Below are 15,407 nucleotides of genomic sequence, written 5' to 3'. Positions count from 1 at the left end.
AACGGAGGCAGAGAGACGTGAAGTGACTTTTGCCCAGGGTCACACAGCTACACAATTTGATGTCAGGTCTCCTTGACTCCAGGCCCAGTGCTCTAACCACTGTACCACCTAGCTGCCTCTTTAGAATCTGGGCAAGAATTGGATCCTACTATTCCCCATGTGAAATCTTCCCTCATTTTTTCTTCTAGGACTAGTTGGGAAGAAAACCTACCCATTTCCATGGGCACAGGACTTCCCAGGAGAAACTAGAAGAGAAATGAATAAATGAAACCTTATTCATTGGAGCCTCCTTTGGAATTGGAGATCAATTGGCCAAGACCAAGGTTTCCTTTTGCATTCTCAACAAAGAAAGTGCAAATTAATAATGTGAATAAACTCCTGAGGGGCCTAATTGAACCAGTAAGGGGCCTCATTTAACCTCTTTAACTGAACTTTTAAAGGAAGTTAGCACATTTCATTATCTGAATGCACATGGATCCTGTTAATTACAAGTTCGTCAGCTCCCTAGTTAAAACCCCACACCTGCTTAGTAGTCAGTGTCCCTCAATATCTCTGTAACTAATCAAAGTTAAAACTATTCCATAATTCAGGCTCTTTTACCAATTCAGAAGGCCCTTCCTGGCTACTTGGAATTCCAGAAATTTTATTATAATGTAAACTACCCTTTCCTACCGAGAACTCAGTTGTCTCGGGCCCTCCTCAACCCAGAGAACCAAGAAAACAGCAAAAAAAATGACTGTCAAAACGCTCAGTCACTTTATTAGTAGGAAGGGCCCTGAGGTCATCACTATGAGACTGTTTACAGTAAACAAGCTCATTTTTCAGCTTCCAAACTTGGGAGAAAATGAGAAGGTTAGGTAGAGGGGTTGCTACAGCTGACCCCACTGCCAGCAGCAAGAAGTAAGGGAGGAAATGGCAAAATCAGCAAGAACCACCCAACTGAGAGCTCAGAAAAGGCCAACTGCCAAGGGTTGTTTCTTGTCCAGGAGAACTGCTGGATGCACCTTCCTGGACCCTGAGGACAGATGTGAGGGTTTGCTGCACAGGAAGTACCATAATTTATTTCATAATGATGACCTCAACTCATCAAGAAAAGATGAATCTATGCCCAACATAATTCTGTTGAAGAAGGCTAGGAAGAAGCTAATATATTTTAGAAGAATTTACATCCAAAATGAAAAAAAAAATAGAACATGTTTTGGTGCTTAAAGCAGCAAAAACTCATCCATATGAAAAACCTGGTTATGCAGAATGACTCATTCTCCCCAGGGGTCCCAGGAAGGCACAGTTTGACTTAAATTTGGTTTTCCAGTTTCAGAATTGAGCAGGGCTTTGATTTGGGACCCTAAGGATTACACAGAAACATCCATTTGCCTGACAAGCCCTACCACACCTTAATAGCGGCCCCCATCTCTCTCTCTCCCTCCCTCTGTTTCCCTCCTCCTACACATGATTTCCATCCTTACCACCCTATCCATCTCTGTTCTTTTGGACATCTGCTCTGGCTTCATTTTCCTCAGACTTTCAGTCTTGGCTCCCAAGCCAACTAGTTCAAATATTCACTGTCCTCTGTGGAGATATTGAGTCCCTTACCCCCTTATCTTACCAATATTCTTGCCTTTTGTTCAGTTGTTTTTCAGTCAACTCTGATTCTCCATGACCCCATTTGGGGTTTTCTTGGCAGAGATACTGCAGTGGCTTGCCATTTCCTTCTCCAGTTCATCTTTAACAGATGAGGAAACTGAGGCAAATAGGGTTGAAGTGACTTGCCCAGGGTCGACCTAGCCAGTGTCTGAGGCTGGATTTGAACTCAGGAAGAAGAATCTTCCTGACTCCATGCCTGGCATTCTATCCACTCAGCCACCTAACTGCCCAAATTCTTGTCTTGCGAGACCCCAATTCTGCTACATCTCCATCATCTGCCTTGTCTACTCCTGCCCAGGTGACACAGGATCCTACTGGAGGAAGCCACACAATTGTGCTAATTTGTTTGTTTTTTAGGCAATTGGGGTTAAGTGACTCACCCAGGGTCACACAGCTAGTAAGTGTTTGGTCTGAGGTCGCATTTGAACTCAGGTCCTCCTGACTTCACGGCTGGAGCTCTATCCACTGCGCCACCTAGCTGCCCGCCCAACTGTGCTAATTTGAACCACTACAAATGTATGTCTTCCTATCTTAGCTGGGCCCTCACTGCCAATGGCTAGCCTTTTATTATTCTCTGACTGACTCCATCACAGCAGCTATTCCAAATGTTCACTTCTCAACCCTTTATACTATCCCTATACTCCTTTCCAACAAGGCCTCCTCAAGCTTCCTCTTCTTCTCTACTACGTCATCCTGTATTCTCTCCTATCGTGTCTGCATCAGTATCTGAAGAAGAGACCTTCTTCTTGCCAAGGTTAATCTCTCTCTATTGGTACCCTAGGGCCCATCCCTTCTGCCTCTTCCAGATCTTGCCCCTTTGAAGCAAGTCCACATTTCTTCCAATATTAACAACCCTTCAAATAACTCTACAATCCTCCCCACCTGCTCAATATTACTCCTCAACTCCTTGCCATCTGGACTTCCGACCCAACCAACTTGTCTGAAACATATTTCAGAGAAACCCCAAATCTCTTAACTGCTGAATCAAACGGCCATTTCTCAATCCTCATCTTGTATGACTTCCTCTGTAGTTTTTAACAGTGCTGACCACTCCTTCCTTCCAGGGCAGTCTTTTTCCTTGGCTTCTAGGATGCTGTTCACTCCTGGTCTAGCTGCCCCATCTCAGGTTCCTTTGCTGTGTTATCACCCATCTTCTATGTCCTCAGCATGAGTGTGCCTCAAGGCTCTACCCTGAGCTATGCCATCCTGTTCTGTCTTGTCCTGTTCTTGTCTCTCTCTGTCTCTCTTTCTCTCTCCCCACCCCCTTCTCTAAGATTTTATCTGCTCCCATGGGTTCAATTATCATCCGTACAAAGATGACTCTCAAATCTTACATCTGAGCCCTAATCTCTCTCCCAAACATCACCATTCCCACACTGAAAGCTATTTCTTGGACATTTCTGTCTGGATAGACCATCTCTGTGTCAAACTTAATTAACATTGTTTAAAAAGAGATTCGTTATCTCTCCTCAACTTACTCCCTCCTCCACATTCCCCTATTTCTGTTGGTACTGCAATCCTCTGAGATACCCACATTTGCAACATTGGGGTCATCCTTTGATCTTCCCCCTCTCTCTCACCCCCTATAGCTAATCAGTTCCTAAAAATTCTACCTTCTCTCCATTCCCATCAAAAAATGCAGCTGAAGCGTGAACACGATTCTATTGAAGGCATTTTAGGCACTGAAAACTATTAGCTAGCTTTCTCTGATTTGGCAGCAGTGAAAGAAAGTATAGAAAACTCACACAAATCATTTTGGAAGGTTTCCAAATAAGGCAAAATGACAGTGACATCAAAAGATAGGACCTTCTTGGTGTGAACTTGGTTACTGTCCTATTTCCTTGCTTCATCACCTTTTGCCTAGACCACCAAAATAGCCACCTAATTGCTCCCTCTGCTTCTACTCTTTCCTCCCCCCAGTTTATCCTCTACATAGGTCTGCCCATTCGCTTGCCTTGCTCACAAAGCTGTAGTGGCTCCGTACTATTTCCAGGGCGAAATATAAACTGCTTACGTTCTACTTGAAGCCCTCCATAATCTGACTCTCCAACTCCCTTTCCATGTATTTTCCTTCCTTCCCTTCATGTATTCTATGTACTACTGGGTAGTCTCCAGACTCCCCCCTCTGCATCAGAGAATCCTGAGATTCCTTTAGGACTTTGCTCAAAAACCTCTTCCTCTGGGAAGACCTTGCTGACTTGGTGGCTGTCAGTGTCTTCTCCTCCCTCAAATTCCCTCCTATTTATTTATTTGTGGAGATGTTGTCTCCTACCTCCCCCCCCCCCCCCGCCCTCCCCCTCCCCCCGCCACGAGCTCCTTGAAAGTGGTGATTGTCTTGTTTTGTCTCTATCCCTGCTCCCTAACACAGTACTTTGCACACAGTAGGTGCTCAGTAAATGATCATGCACTTGGGCATTTGCTGAATTGAAAATATGCCACAAGGACACACAAAGAGACTCAGACAAAAAGCACAGCTCAGAACAACGAATCCTGGAATTCTAGCTGTTCTCTGTACTAGCGCAAAGAATGCCAGGTAGAGTGCCAAAGACTTGGGTTCTAGGGCCTGTTCTGTCGTTTCCTGGCTGTAGGGCTGGGAAGAGGTCACTCTCCCTCTCTGGGCCCCCCACCTGATGAGCTGTTGGGGGGGCGAAAATGAGGGAAAGGCTAGAAAAGCACCTGCTGCTGTAAGGTGCTGCTAAAGTGTAAGCACGATTCTATTCAAGACATTTTATGCACTGAAAACCATTAGCTAGCTTTCTCTGGTTTGACAGCAGTTTAAGAAAGCATAGAAAACACACAAATCACGTTAGAAGATTTCAAAATAGGGCAAAATGATGGTGACACCAAAAGGTAGGACCTTCTTTGTAAGAACTTGGTTAATAAGAGCTTAATGACGAAGATCCCCTGATTGTGCAGACAGAAAAGATAAGCATGTGCCATATGGAGTGCCGCCAGATTTAGAGCCAACGGCCCTCAGTTCTATTCCCAGGTCAGTGGGACCCCTGTGGGGCACTGGGCAAATCATTTTACTGCTCTGGCTCTCAGTTTTCTCTTCTGTAAAATGAAGGGCTTGGGCTCAGTGACCCACAAGACCCCTCCTCGGCCTAGATCTGTGAGCCTATGATTCTTCCTTTGGTCCTGCAGGCAGAAACATCCTAAGCGAAGCTGTCCCACCATCACAGGGAGTTTGGTGGAATGGAAAGACGGGATCTTGAGGCAGGAGCCCTGAGTTCTTGTTGGGCTCTGGCACTGAAGACCTTAAAGGTCAATCTAGTCCAATGTCCTCATTTTACAGAGAAGAGAATTGAAGCTCAGGGAGACTGAGTGCCACGGTCACCTTGTCAGGAAGTAGCAGAGCAGGGATTCAAATCTAGAATTCGAATCCTGTGACTTGGAAGCCATTATTCTTTCTACTACTCCAGGTTGCTCCATATCTGGAAAATGGGGGGCGCAGGTCATCTTATTTGCACTCTCTCTCCTGGGGCCACACGCTGGACCGGATAAGACGCTCAGTGTGTGCAAACACTATGCAGCTAGTTAGGGTTGGCATGACAAGACAGTAATGGCACACAAGGTGGCACGCTTCTACCTCACTCACCTGTGCTCTCACTCGTTCGTTTTCGTTTCTTGCTCGTCTCATCTTCATTCTCAACCTGACCTTCTGACAGCAATGGACTGTCAGTGGAGCTGCAAAAGTGCAGTGGCTCGTGGCTGATGGATGGGTCAAAAGGCAGCTGGTTCAGTCCTAAAGAGGAGGGAAAAACAAAGCCCTGCTAGAGACGATGTTAAGGGTGCCAGACTTGGACCCCCACCAAGGGGGCTACACAGCAGGTGGGGGGAGGAGGGGTCAAGCCTGAGAAAGGGATGCTCAGGGACACTTAAGACATGCTGGCCTCTGTGACATCACAAGCCTGGGGTAGGTCCCCTTTCTCAGTATACCAGGCATACATCCTTGGGATTCCGTCTCCTCAATCTTTGGCCTCGGTCATCATCAGTTGCCTTCCAAAGGTAATGGGGCACAAGGATAAGAACCCTGGCCTGAAAGTCAGGAAACCTAGACTTGAGTCCCGGCTCTGAAAGAACACGTCTTAAGAGGAGTGGAGACTAGGCCATGCAAGGAAGGATTGCTTGAAGGAACTGAGGATGTTTCACCTGAAGAAGAGAAACTGGCATGGAGGGAAGGAAGGGGAAATACATGGAAAGGGAATTTGCAACCAGATTGTATAAGGTAAGCCATGTGCATTTCACCCTAGAAATAATAGGGAGCCACTCCTGCTTTCTGAGCAGGGGAGTGAATGGGCAGACCTGTGTAGAGGATGAACTGGAGGGAGGAGAGAGCAGAAGCAGAGGGAGCGATTAGGTGGCTACTTCAGTGGTCTAGGCAAGGGATGATGAGGCAAGGAAATAGGGTGGTAGTGATGGGAGTGGGCAGAATGTAACAGATATGGAAGTAACAACTGATTGGGAGGTGGGGTGGCAGGGAGACATGCTAGGTGGCTTCAAGGATCTTAAGAGGCCTCATGGGAAAGAAGGATTAGCTTTGTGTTGGTTGGCCCCAAAGCACAGAACTGGGAGCAATAAGTGAAAGTTACAAGGAAGTCTATTTCAGCAGGATATAAGCAAGAACCTCTTAACAATAACAGCTGTCCCTAAAGTGGAATGGGCTGCCCAAACCAGTAGAGAGCTCTGCATCAGTGGAGGTCTTCGAGTGGATGCTGGATGGTCATTTGGCAGCAGTGTCGGAGAAGGTATTTCTCATTCAGGAATGGCTTAGCCTAGATGACTTCTGTGGTCCTTTCCAACTTTGGAGATGCTCTAATTCTTTGCCTCGGTGCGTAGCCTTGGGCAAATTACTTCCCTTTTCCGGGCCTCGGTTTACTTCTTTGTTGAATGTGGATAGTAGCATCTGCACTCTACCTCATACAAAGGTGTTCTCCAAAGAAGAATGGTGGCTAATTCAAGGGTACCTCATTCAGGAGCTGGGTTGCTAGGAGCTCTGGACTAGCTTTGAGAAGTTTTAAAATTCCAAGTCTTCAAACAATACTAGAAGCATGAATCCCTTCATCTTTGGATGCCTCACATTCTCTCTCTATAAGACTGCATAAGTATGAGCTCTTTTTTTTTTTAAACCAGGACTACATAAGATGCATTTGAGATGGACACCTGATATCCCAGAAGTCCCTTTTTCTTTTCTACCTCTTTTCTCCCCATCCCCCACTGCCATCAGAAGGAGCACCTGGAATTTTAAGTTTTTCAATTAAAACTTCATAAAACACAGACTCAAAAGCTTTGCAACAGTCCAAAGACAGTTCACCTCCTATAAGCCTTTTATCTACTAGTTTGCTAATCCAAGCAGAAAGGAAATCAGTTGGCCCAATGTGACTCATTTGTTAACCCACAACTGTCCTCATACCTTGCTGTCCCTCTTCATCCCTATTCTTTAAGGCCACGTCGGGAAAAGCCAAAACGAACCTTGGGATTCAGGCAACTAAAAGCCGGCTGAGTTCTTGGAGGCCGAATATTGAGTTTCTAATAAAATTTCTTTGCAGTTTCCTTTTAATGAAAACATATCCCCATGCTGATCCTCTCTGTCCAGGGAACATGTACTATTTCTCCAGTCCTCAGATTCAGCTTGGAACAAGCTCCATGAAAAAAGCCTTCTGGCATTTGTCAAATACTTTCCCCTTGTACCAACTGAAGAACCAAGTGAAAGATGGAAACTGGTCACTCTGTCTGGTAGAAATCAATTGTTGTTGCATCTTAACCCTATCGACTGAACTCAACAAACATTTCCAGATGTCAGGGACGGTGGCAGACAGAGGAGGCTCACAAAATGTTGGGAGGCAAGGATCACAGGTATCATCCCCATTCTACAGCTGAGGAAATTAGCTTCCTTATGGGCTTATGGGACTTGCCCAAGGGTCACAAAGTCACCAAGCATCAGAGGTGGGATCAGACCCAGATCTTCCTGAACTAACTTCAGCCCCCTGTCCATGGTCCCACACTACTTTTCATGAGTCCTGAAGAGATGCTACATGACTTGTTCATGGTCTCATGGCTAGTAAAGTGGCCAAGACTATCTTCCTGACTCTGGGCACTATCCCCCACACCACTTGCCTCAGATAAACCTGCTGCCTACTTTATTAAGCACATTTCTTTCTTTTTATAAGTTACTTGTCCAAGGTCAAGGTCAAACAGATAGTAAGCATCTGAGGCTACATTTCAACTTAGGTCTTCCTAACTCCAGGGCTGATTCTCTATCCACTGTGCCACCCAGCTGCCCATGAAGCACATTTCTCCCAAGCACTTTGCTCACCATAACTTTGTGAGAGAGCTAACACAAGCAAAGACGAAAGCACTGTTGCAGCCCGGATTTGGACCCAGGTTTCCTGAATCTAAGTCACCGTTTGAATGAACAGGAGAAATGCAAACAAAAGGCCATTAGAAATTCAAAGAGGGGGAGATCATTTCTGGTTGATCACAATGCCTGGCACATAGCAGGCATTTATTAATAAATGCTAGTTGACTGATTGGTGTGTATGTGTGTGTATGTGTGTGTATGTGTAAGTGTGTGTGTGTGTGTGTGTGTGTGTGTGCATCAGGAAAAGCTTAATAGAAATAGCCTTCCATTCAACTTCTCTCCTAACTAGATATGAGAAGGCAAACTCTCTTGCTAGCTGGTGGCCAATGATGCTAAACACAAACAAAAACCCAGCTAGCAGAGACACAAAGTCTCCAGAATCAAACACTGCTCTAGCACTAAGGTAACCACCTGGGTGTAAAAGTTCTAACTTCTTGCATCAATGCTTTGCATCAGAGCAATCAGAGCACTTGTTGTATCCTAGATTTACAGACTCGGAGAGGAGGAAAGTGAGGCTGTTTGCCTGCTCAGGCTCTCCTTAGGGTGGGGACTTTTTCACTTTTCTTATAAACCCAGCACCTTACACTGTGCATGGCACACAGCGAGAGAAGGAATAAACATTTCTTAAGTACCTACTATGTGCCAAGCACTGGGCTAAGTACTTTATAATTTTTTCATTTCAGTCTCACAACCCTGGGAGGTAGGTACTATAATTAACCTCCCCCTCCCCCCACCCCATTTTACAGATGAGGAAATTAAGGCAGATAGAGGTTAAGTGACTTGCTGAGGGTCACAGAGCTAAAAAGTGTCCGAGGCTAGGCTTGAACTCAGAGCTTCCTCAATCAAAGCCAAAATGCTCCTCTGGGCATTATTCAGCTGCCTCTAGCTGGCACCAAGTAAATGTTTGTTGAACAAATGTGTGGTCACTGAGACTTACAGACATGCCTACGAATGGTCACAAGCCACATATCCAGACCCTGTCATTCGGAAAATGGTCCCATTCAACAATTTGACAGGTAAACTTTTATTAATCACTTGTTGTCGGGCAGGCCGTGAGAATTCAGAGTCCACATACAGCAAGTTAAAATCAACCAACTAACCAACCAAAAAAATCCAACAACAAATAGGCCCTCTCCTCAAGGAGCCCACTTCCTACTGAAACTCTACTTGGAAGTCACCTTCTTAGATTGATTTCAACCCCCTGGGGAACGTTCTCCGCTTCTTTGAATTGTCACTTCTTACTGGGTTTCCTCAGCTGGAAACACACTCCCAGGTTTTTCCTCCATTTTAAATGGCTCTTAATATGTTACTAATTGTTACATGAGTTTCCATCTAAACTCCTAGGGAGGCTTTAAACCACACCTTCATTTCGCTACAAACTGTAATACTGCACAACTCCCTGCATTTTTCAAACTACCCCCATTCCCAGTCTTCACTGAAACCAGTCAAACACCTGCCCCCCCTTCCCATTACCCCAACCCCAACGATGAGAAGAATCTCTCTCCTTTCCCTTCGCCCTCCATAATCCTCAACCCCCAAAATTAGATGAACCTATCTCCTTTCCCTCTCTTCTCCTGGCTTTCTACAGCCTCAAAATCAAAATGTAGCTCTTCTACGAAGCTTTTGATTTGGGGGGCAAGTAAGGAAGTACGGTCGAGAGCATCAGACTTAGGGTCAGAAGACTGGGATTCCAGTCTTAGCTCTAAGACACCCCCCGCCCCCCGCCTGTAGCCAGTGGCTTCTTACACTGAGCCCCCAATGAACTTCCAGGGAGAATAAAGCAAACTTACCTATTACTGGACAAGCTGTTGGAACATAGAATATACAGACTTCCTCTTTATCCATTTCTTTTCCTTTGTGTTGTTTCTAACTCAAGGGAATCATAAAGAAGAATACAAGGCAAAGAACTCAAAAAGTAAGTAGAGCAGTATGCCTTGAGATAACCTGCCTCGCTTGCTGCTTCTCTGCTTGGCTACTAGGATACAATAAAGCAAATTTCTCTTGATTTGAAATGTTTGAGATACTGAGAATTCTGGGTAACTCACTTCCTAGCCAATCACTGGTTACTGTATATTAAGTAGGGAATATTTGGAGGAATAGCCTTTTTGTGGCAGTTATAAACCAAGAAACAAAACATATAGGAAGGAAATAAACATTTATTAAGCACCTACTATGTGCCAGGCTAGAGAAGGAAATGGCAAACCACTCCAGTATGTTTGCCAAGAAAACCCCAAAGGGGGTCACAAAGAGTTGGTCATGGCTGAAACAGCTGCACAATAACAAATGTGTGCCCAACCAAAAAACAAAACAAAAACAAAGAGTAGAAAATTATAAAAAAAAAATGTGCCAGGCACTGTGCTAAGTGCTTTACAATTATTATCTCATTTGCTGAGCTACTTTCAGCCATAGTTAAAACCAGTCTGATCAATCACTCAACAAGAATTCATTAATGAACAGAATTCGAATCTTTGTCTGGTCTGGATGGCTGCAGGCAGTCCTTGGACTTGTGTCCAAGTTCATGGCCTCCCCAAGGTTGTGAGATGGGGCTGAGGTGGGGAAGGGGAGAGGAGAAACACATCTGCAGATCTATGACCACAATGAATTCTATTGGTCCAAGGAGGGAGAAGGATTCCAAGCCCCCTTCTTTGAGAAGGTCTTCCCTGATCTCCTTTCCATTCAGAGGACTCTACAGTATGGGCCTTGGAGTCAGAAGACCTGGGTTCAAACCCTACCTCAGCCACTTACAAGTTGTCTGACCACAGACAAGTCACTTAGCCTCAGTTTGCCTATAAACTGGGGATCATAATCCCTGTAACACTTACTTCACAAGGTTGTTGCGAGGCTCAAAATAAATAAGAGGCTGTTTAGCCATTCACAAACTTCAAAGTGCTATATGCCAGCTCTTAAAATTAATAATAAATAGCTAATATTTATATAGTATCTCCTATGTGCCAAGCATTATGCTAAGCACTTTATAATTATTATCTCATTCAATCCTTTACAACAACCCTGTGCCGATTCAAGCCTCTCAACAAACCCTAGGAAGTAGATGCCATTATTATCCTCATTTTACAGATGAGGAAACTGAGGCTGACATCAATTAAGTGATTTGCCCAGAGTTACACAGCGCTTAGCGCAGTGCCTAGCACACAGTAGGTGCTTAATAAAGGTTTATGGAACTGACATGTCAGAGGTTGGATTTGAACTCAGGTCTTCCTGACTCCAGGCCCAGTCTTCTATCTACTGTGCCACCAATAGTCATTATTACTAGCCATACAACCTTGATTGATCAAGTCACATCCCCTGTGTGGGCCTTGGTTAGTTTTGCCACGTGTATAATGAGGGGGCTGGCTAAGATGATTTCCTAGGCCTCTGATTTGATGACATTCCTGCTCTGTGCACCTTAGTCCTCATTTCCATCTCAACCCCGGGGACCTAGGTGTTCATCCAGACTCTGATTCCTGAAAGGGCCCGGTCGGCCGTGGGCCGTTTGGTCCCCTTGAATGCTTCCATGAGTCGTGTTTCACCATAGGAAGCTGTGTCCCCAAGGTGGGTAACTGATCATCCCCTCTGGCTACGTGCTTGTGGAGGACTATGGATTTATAAGGAACAGAAGAGGTGGCTGACTGCTCTCCGCCCCGATGACCCCCTGGGGAGTTGCTGAGCTGTTTCTCTGTTCCTTCCATGGCCTTGTATGGTTGAAATTTGACTTTTTTTGCCTAAAAGGAGAGTTCAGAATAAAAAAGCCACCTGACTAATTGATGGCCCTAATTTATCAAGATGTTGCTGCAACTGCACTGGCCTTTAGAAAATTAGAAATGGTCTAATATGTATTTTAGCTGTCACATTGCTGCACTGGTCTGGGTTGGCACAGAGCCTCACTGAGATTTCAAATACATTCCACAGATCAACATGGATATAGTCATGCTATTCTATTTAAATTCATCGGGGGTGGGGGGTGGGGATCAAGTCTTGTTAGCCTTGAATTGGCATTCAAAGCTCTCAACAAGCTAGCACTTCCTTCCCTGCCTTTCCAAGATTATTTCATACCACTCCCCTCCATTGGTGCCATTCTCTGGCCAAACTGGGTCACCTGCCAGCCCTGCTACGTACCCCCTGCTCTCCTCTCTTCAGGCTTTTCCTCCTGCTGTTTTCTGTGCCTGGAGTGTTTGAATCTTCCATCTCTCTCTCTCTCTCTGTCTCTCTCTCTCTCTCTCTCTCTCTGGCAATCAGGGTTAAGTGACTTGCCCAAGGTCATACAGCTAATAAGTGTCTGAAGCCAGATTTGAACTCAGGTCCTCCTGACTTCAGGTCCAGTGTTCTATCCACTGTACCACCTAGCTGCCTGTCATCTCTAACTCTTGAAAACCTACTGACCTTCCAAGGCCCAGTTTGAATGTCCTTTCTTCTAGGAAGTCTTCCCTGATCCCCTGAGTTAGAAATGGGCTTTCCTTCCCTAGCCTCAGACAGCACCTTACACATCCCTTCTCTTCTTCCGACAATTTATTCTGCATTGTAATCATGATCTAATATTTATCATGTGGCTCTGTCCATTTCTCCCCACAGGGATGACAGGTGGACAGCCAATTTATTCCCTTGGTATCCAAGAGATGTCAGGAGAAGGCAAGGAACGCACCTACCTCATTGGGTGGACTCCCTGTGACTAACTCAGTCAACAAGCATTGGTGAAGACCTTCCTGCAGGCCAGGCACTGTGCTAAGCACTGGGGACAAAAAGAGAGCTAAAAACAGTCTCTGCCTTCAAGGAGCTTTCATTCAAAAGGGGCAATTCAGGGGAGGATGTGGAGGATAGACAGGCAGAGATGGGTAGACTTCTGTACTGCTGAAGGGATCTACATCACTGACCTCCCAGAGCCACTGGTGGTGTGGGTGTGTACTGAGCAGTGCCCATTTGTGTTAGAAATTGCTCATCCCTCCCACCTCCCCTCCCCCACTTCCAATGGTAGATTGTGAGCTTCAGAAGGGCAGAGAATGGGCCTTCTTTCTGTATCTTGATCAGGGACTGTCCTAACACAGGGCTTTGGGTATAGGAGGCACTTCAGAAATGGTTGATGAATCGATGAATGTATCTGTACTGCTATAGGGGCCGGGTATAAAAAAAACAATCCTGCTAATGAGGAGAGATGCCACTGGGCCTGTCTCCCTGAGGACTCCAGACAATAGAGAACTCCCCAAGATTTAGAGCTAGAAGGGACCTTGAGAGGTCATCTTGCCCAACCCTCTCATTTTACTGAAGAGGAAACTGAGACCCAATGAGGTCTCCTACTTAATTGATAGCAGAGACGTCACACTCTAAGCTAAGAGGTAAAAACTTAATAAATAAATACGTGTGGGCTGACTGACTCAGCTGACACAATACCAAGAAATTCATCTAACACCCCAAACCTAATACGGTCAACAGATCGAGTCCATATACCTCACCCACATGTGGCACAGAAAGAAGAAAACTGTCCTGATACCAGTCCTTCTGAACGGATCTGACCAGAGTGCTCCAGGCATCTCCTAAGACTGACAAATGCTAAATAAGTCAAGAAATCAATGGGTTTCCTTGGGTTCCTATAGCAGGGTCTGTGTGTTTTTACTTCACATTGACTCACGTTCTGGCTAACAAATGCTGCCACATGAGAGCTACTGTCATTTTAACAATAATGATACCAACCACTATTGCATAGAACTCAATAGTTTGCTAAAGCAAACTTCTTCACAGTAACCTTATGAGCTGGTCTGGCAGTGAATGGGGCACCATCCCATTTTATAAAGAAGAAAACTGAGGCTCTGAGAGTTTGTTAAGGGACTTGCCCATGATCACATAGCTATAAGAAAAATCAACTACAGTTATTCCCTCCCTGTCTCTACTCATCAAAGAATCCCTCAAACCCAGATTTAGAGGAGGCCTTTAACACAGATAGGAGAAAATACAACACTGCACTATTATTCTGATTGCGTCAAAAGGACCGTACATAGGAGCATTATATTTAGGTGGAAGGGGCTTCAGAGATCATCTAGCACAGGCTCTTAACCTGGAGTCTGTGAATGGTTTTTAAAAATATTTTGATCACTGTCTTTCAAAAGGATTTCTTCCTTTGGAATACTACAGATTTTATTTTAGGTATTTCAAAAACTACTTCTGAGAAAAGGCTCATCCATGGGCTTCAGCAGACTGACTGCCTAAGGGGTCCAAGTTTTACAGATGGGGGAAACTAAGGCTGAGGGAGGAAAAGTGACTTGCCTAAGACAGTAAAAAGCAGAGTGGGGTTTCAAGTCTAGTTCTCCTGTGTTCAAAGCTAGCACTCTCCTTTCCTCAATGCCATTAGACAAATGATTTCCAGCCCCTCAAGATTTTACATGCTAGAAATCTAAAGCCTCAAGAAGTCAAAGGGCTTAACCTTAAAGGTCAGCTAGTCTTGGTTAGTCTGTATCCCAGAGTAGACAGATAGGTCATCATTTAGCTTCTGCTCCAAGAATTCTACTTTTTAAAGTTTTATTGATAGCTTTTGTTTTCTCTCCCCTTTATTTCCCAATCAATTCTTCCCCCTTCTCCTATCCAGCAGGCAACACCTTCTGACAAAGGATAAAAAAAAAAGAAAAGGGGTCAGCAACACCAACCAACACATGAACAGTATCTGACAGTGTATGCAGTGTTCCACACCCATAGCCTCCCACCTCTGCACAGAAAGGAGGGAGCCATCTCTTCTCTGAGGCCAAGCTTGGCATTCTAATTAGACCGGGCTCAGTTTTTGGTGCTGCTGTTGTTGTTCCTGTCTTGGTCATCATAACACCTCTCATTTTAAGACACTCACTAGTTAGCGGGCAGCCTTTTCCATCACTGGCAGCTCTGATTACTACAAAAAGATTTCTTACATTGAGCTAAAACTTCTCTCCCTGCGTCAATTCATCAAGCTGAGTTTACAGGATCATAGATAGGGAGCTGGAAGGGCCCTTAGGGGTCATCAAGGCCAAACCTCTCATTTTACAGATGAGGAGGAGGGGAGAGAGACTTTGAACCTGTCTTAGATTTAGAACAGATCTGGAACTGTTATTGCTAATTATTGCTAATTATTATTAGCAATAATTTAGTCCAATCTTTTTATTGTACAGATAAGGAAACCGAGGCAGAGAGAAATGACTCCAAGTACTATACTCTTTCCCATGCACCACCAGTGCGTGACGCATAGTAGGTGCTAAATACATGTTTACTGATTGACTTGTCCTGACAACAACCCTCTGAGATTGGTGGGGCAAGATGTCTCCCCAATTTACCTGAAGAAAAAAGCATTTTGAAGACTATTGAGGCAGAAGTAATTTCATCTGTTTCCACAGTGGGAGGGAAGCAGGGCATCTTCAAAAACAAATGGTTATGGTTATAGGCCCCAGTGAAGAGG

General features: G+C 44.9%; 1 protein-coding gene across 3 annotated transcripts in view; it reads right to left on the bottom strand.

Annotated features, from left to right (window-relative positions):
• Positions 1–15,407, bottom strand: part of ENOX2 (ecto-NOX disulfide-thiol exchanger 2) — a 307,163-nt gene that overhangs the window by 130,846 nt on the left and 160,910 nt on the right. For 2 of the 3 annotated variants that reach the window (XM_027876196.1, XM_027876222.1), the window contains one exon: positions 5,243–5,389. The exons of the other annotated variant lie outside the window; for it this stretch is intronic. In XM_027876196.1, coding sequence (XP_027731997.1) covers positions 5,243–5,389 — 147 coding nt within the window. The remainder of the gene's footprint in view (positions 1–5,242; positions 5,390–15,407) is intronic. 3 annotated transcript variants of the gene reach the window in all.

The sequence above is a fragment of the Vombatus ursinus genome, unplaced genomic scaffold, assembly GCF_900497805.2.
Source record: "Vombatus ursinus unplaced genomic scaffold, bare-nosed wombat genome assembly UNPS02004063.1, whole genome shotgun sequence".
Taxonomy (NCBI): Eukaryota; Metazoa; Chordata; class Mammalia; order Diprotodontia; family Vombatidae; genus Vombatus; species Vombatus ursinus.
This window is presented reverse-complemented; position numbering and strand designations above follow the sequence as displayed.